Below are 740 nucleotides of genomic sequence, written 5' to 3'. Positions count from 1 at the left end.
GGCTCGTTCTCCCCAAAACTCGGACGCGCTCGGCCGTGCGTCACGGACACGGTTACGGGGGAGCGTCAGTCGAGAGTTGCTTGTTTTCTTCCTCCTTGAGGCCAGTCAACTCCCCCCGGGGAGGCTTCGTGCTGGGGGCGGCAAAAGGGCTTTAGTAACAGCAGAACTACTTCTCTTCACACTTTAAAGGTTACAGGAGTTACTTCCTTTTAAAACCAGCCGGCTGCCCTGCCGGGCGCCTAGACGACGGTGCAGGAGCTGAAGGCTGAGCCCCGTTTGTTGGTGCTCTGCGTGGGCACGAGCTTCCCTTTGCCATAGTAACCCGAGAACATCGCCCTCACATCCATCCTCTTAGAAAGGACGAGCATCCACATACCGTTATCAAAATACAGCAGCTTCCCTCCGCCAATCTCCCCCACTTCATCCCCCTTGTTCCCCGCCTTTTCCAGTTTCACAAACTCCAGCAGGTCGAGCCCGGTCTGGACCGCCTCGACGCCGTTGGCGCAGCCGAGGGTGATGTGGGCCCGGCTGCCCCTCGGGAGGGTGTCGGTGGGCAGGATCTTGTCGGCGTCCCCCGGCCAGAGCAGCAGCTGCTGTTCGCTCAGCTCCACGCGGGCGCCGACAGTTTTTGTGGTGACGAACAGCGCAGAAACGGACAAGGTGAAGCCTTTGCCGTAGGACGCCTTCACGGCCTGGGAGAGGGAGAGAAGCGCGGGCACGGCGTTAACCGGGCCGGGGGG

General features: G+C 61.2%; 1 protein-coding gene across 1 annotated transcript; it reads right to left on the bottom strand.

Annotated features, from left to right (window-relative positions):
* Window positions 1–239: 239 nt before the first annotated feature.
* Window positions 240–692, bottom strand: LOC104507635 (2',3'-cyclic-nucleotide 3'-phosphodiesterase-like; the record flags this gene model as incomplete). Its single annotated transcript, XM_010148979.1, has 1 exon — window positions 240–692. A coding segment is annotated over one exon (453 nt), but the record flags the coding sequence as incomplete, so codon positions are not given.
* Window positions 693–740: the final 48 nt, after the last annotated feature.

Source organism: Eurypyga helias, unplaced genomic scaffold, assembly GCF_000690775.1.
Source record: "Eurypyga helias isolate BGI_N326 unplaced genomic scaffold, ASM69077v1 scaffold20423, whole genome shotgun sequence".
NCBI classification, from domain to species: domain Eukaryota; kingdom Metazoa; phylum Chordata; class Aves; order Eurypygiformes; family Eurypygidae; genus Eurypyga; species Eurypyga helias.
The sequence above is the reverse complement of the archived record's forward strand: the minus strand, read 5'-3'. Positions and strand labels throughout refer to the sequence as shown.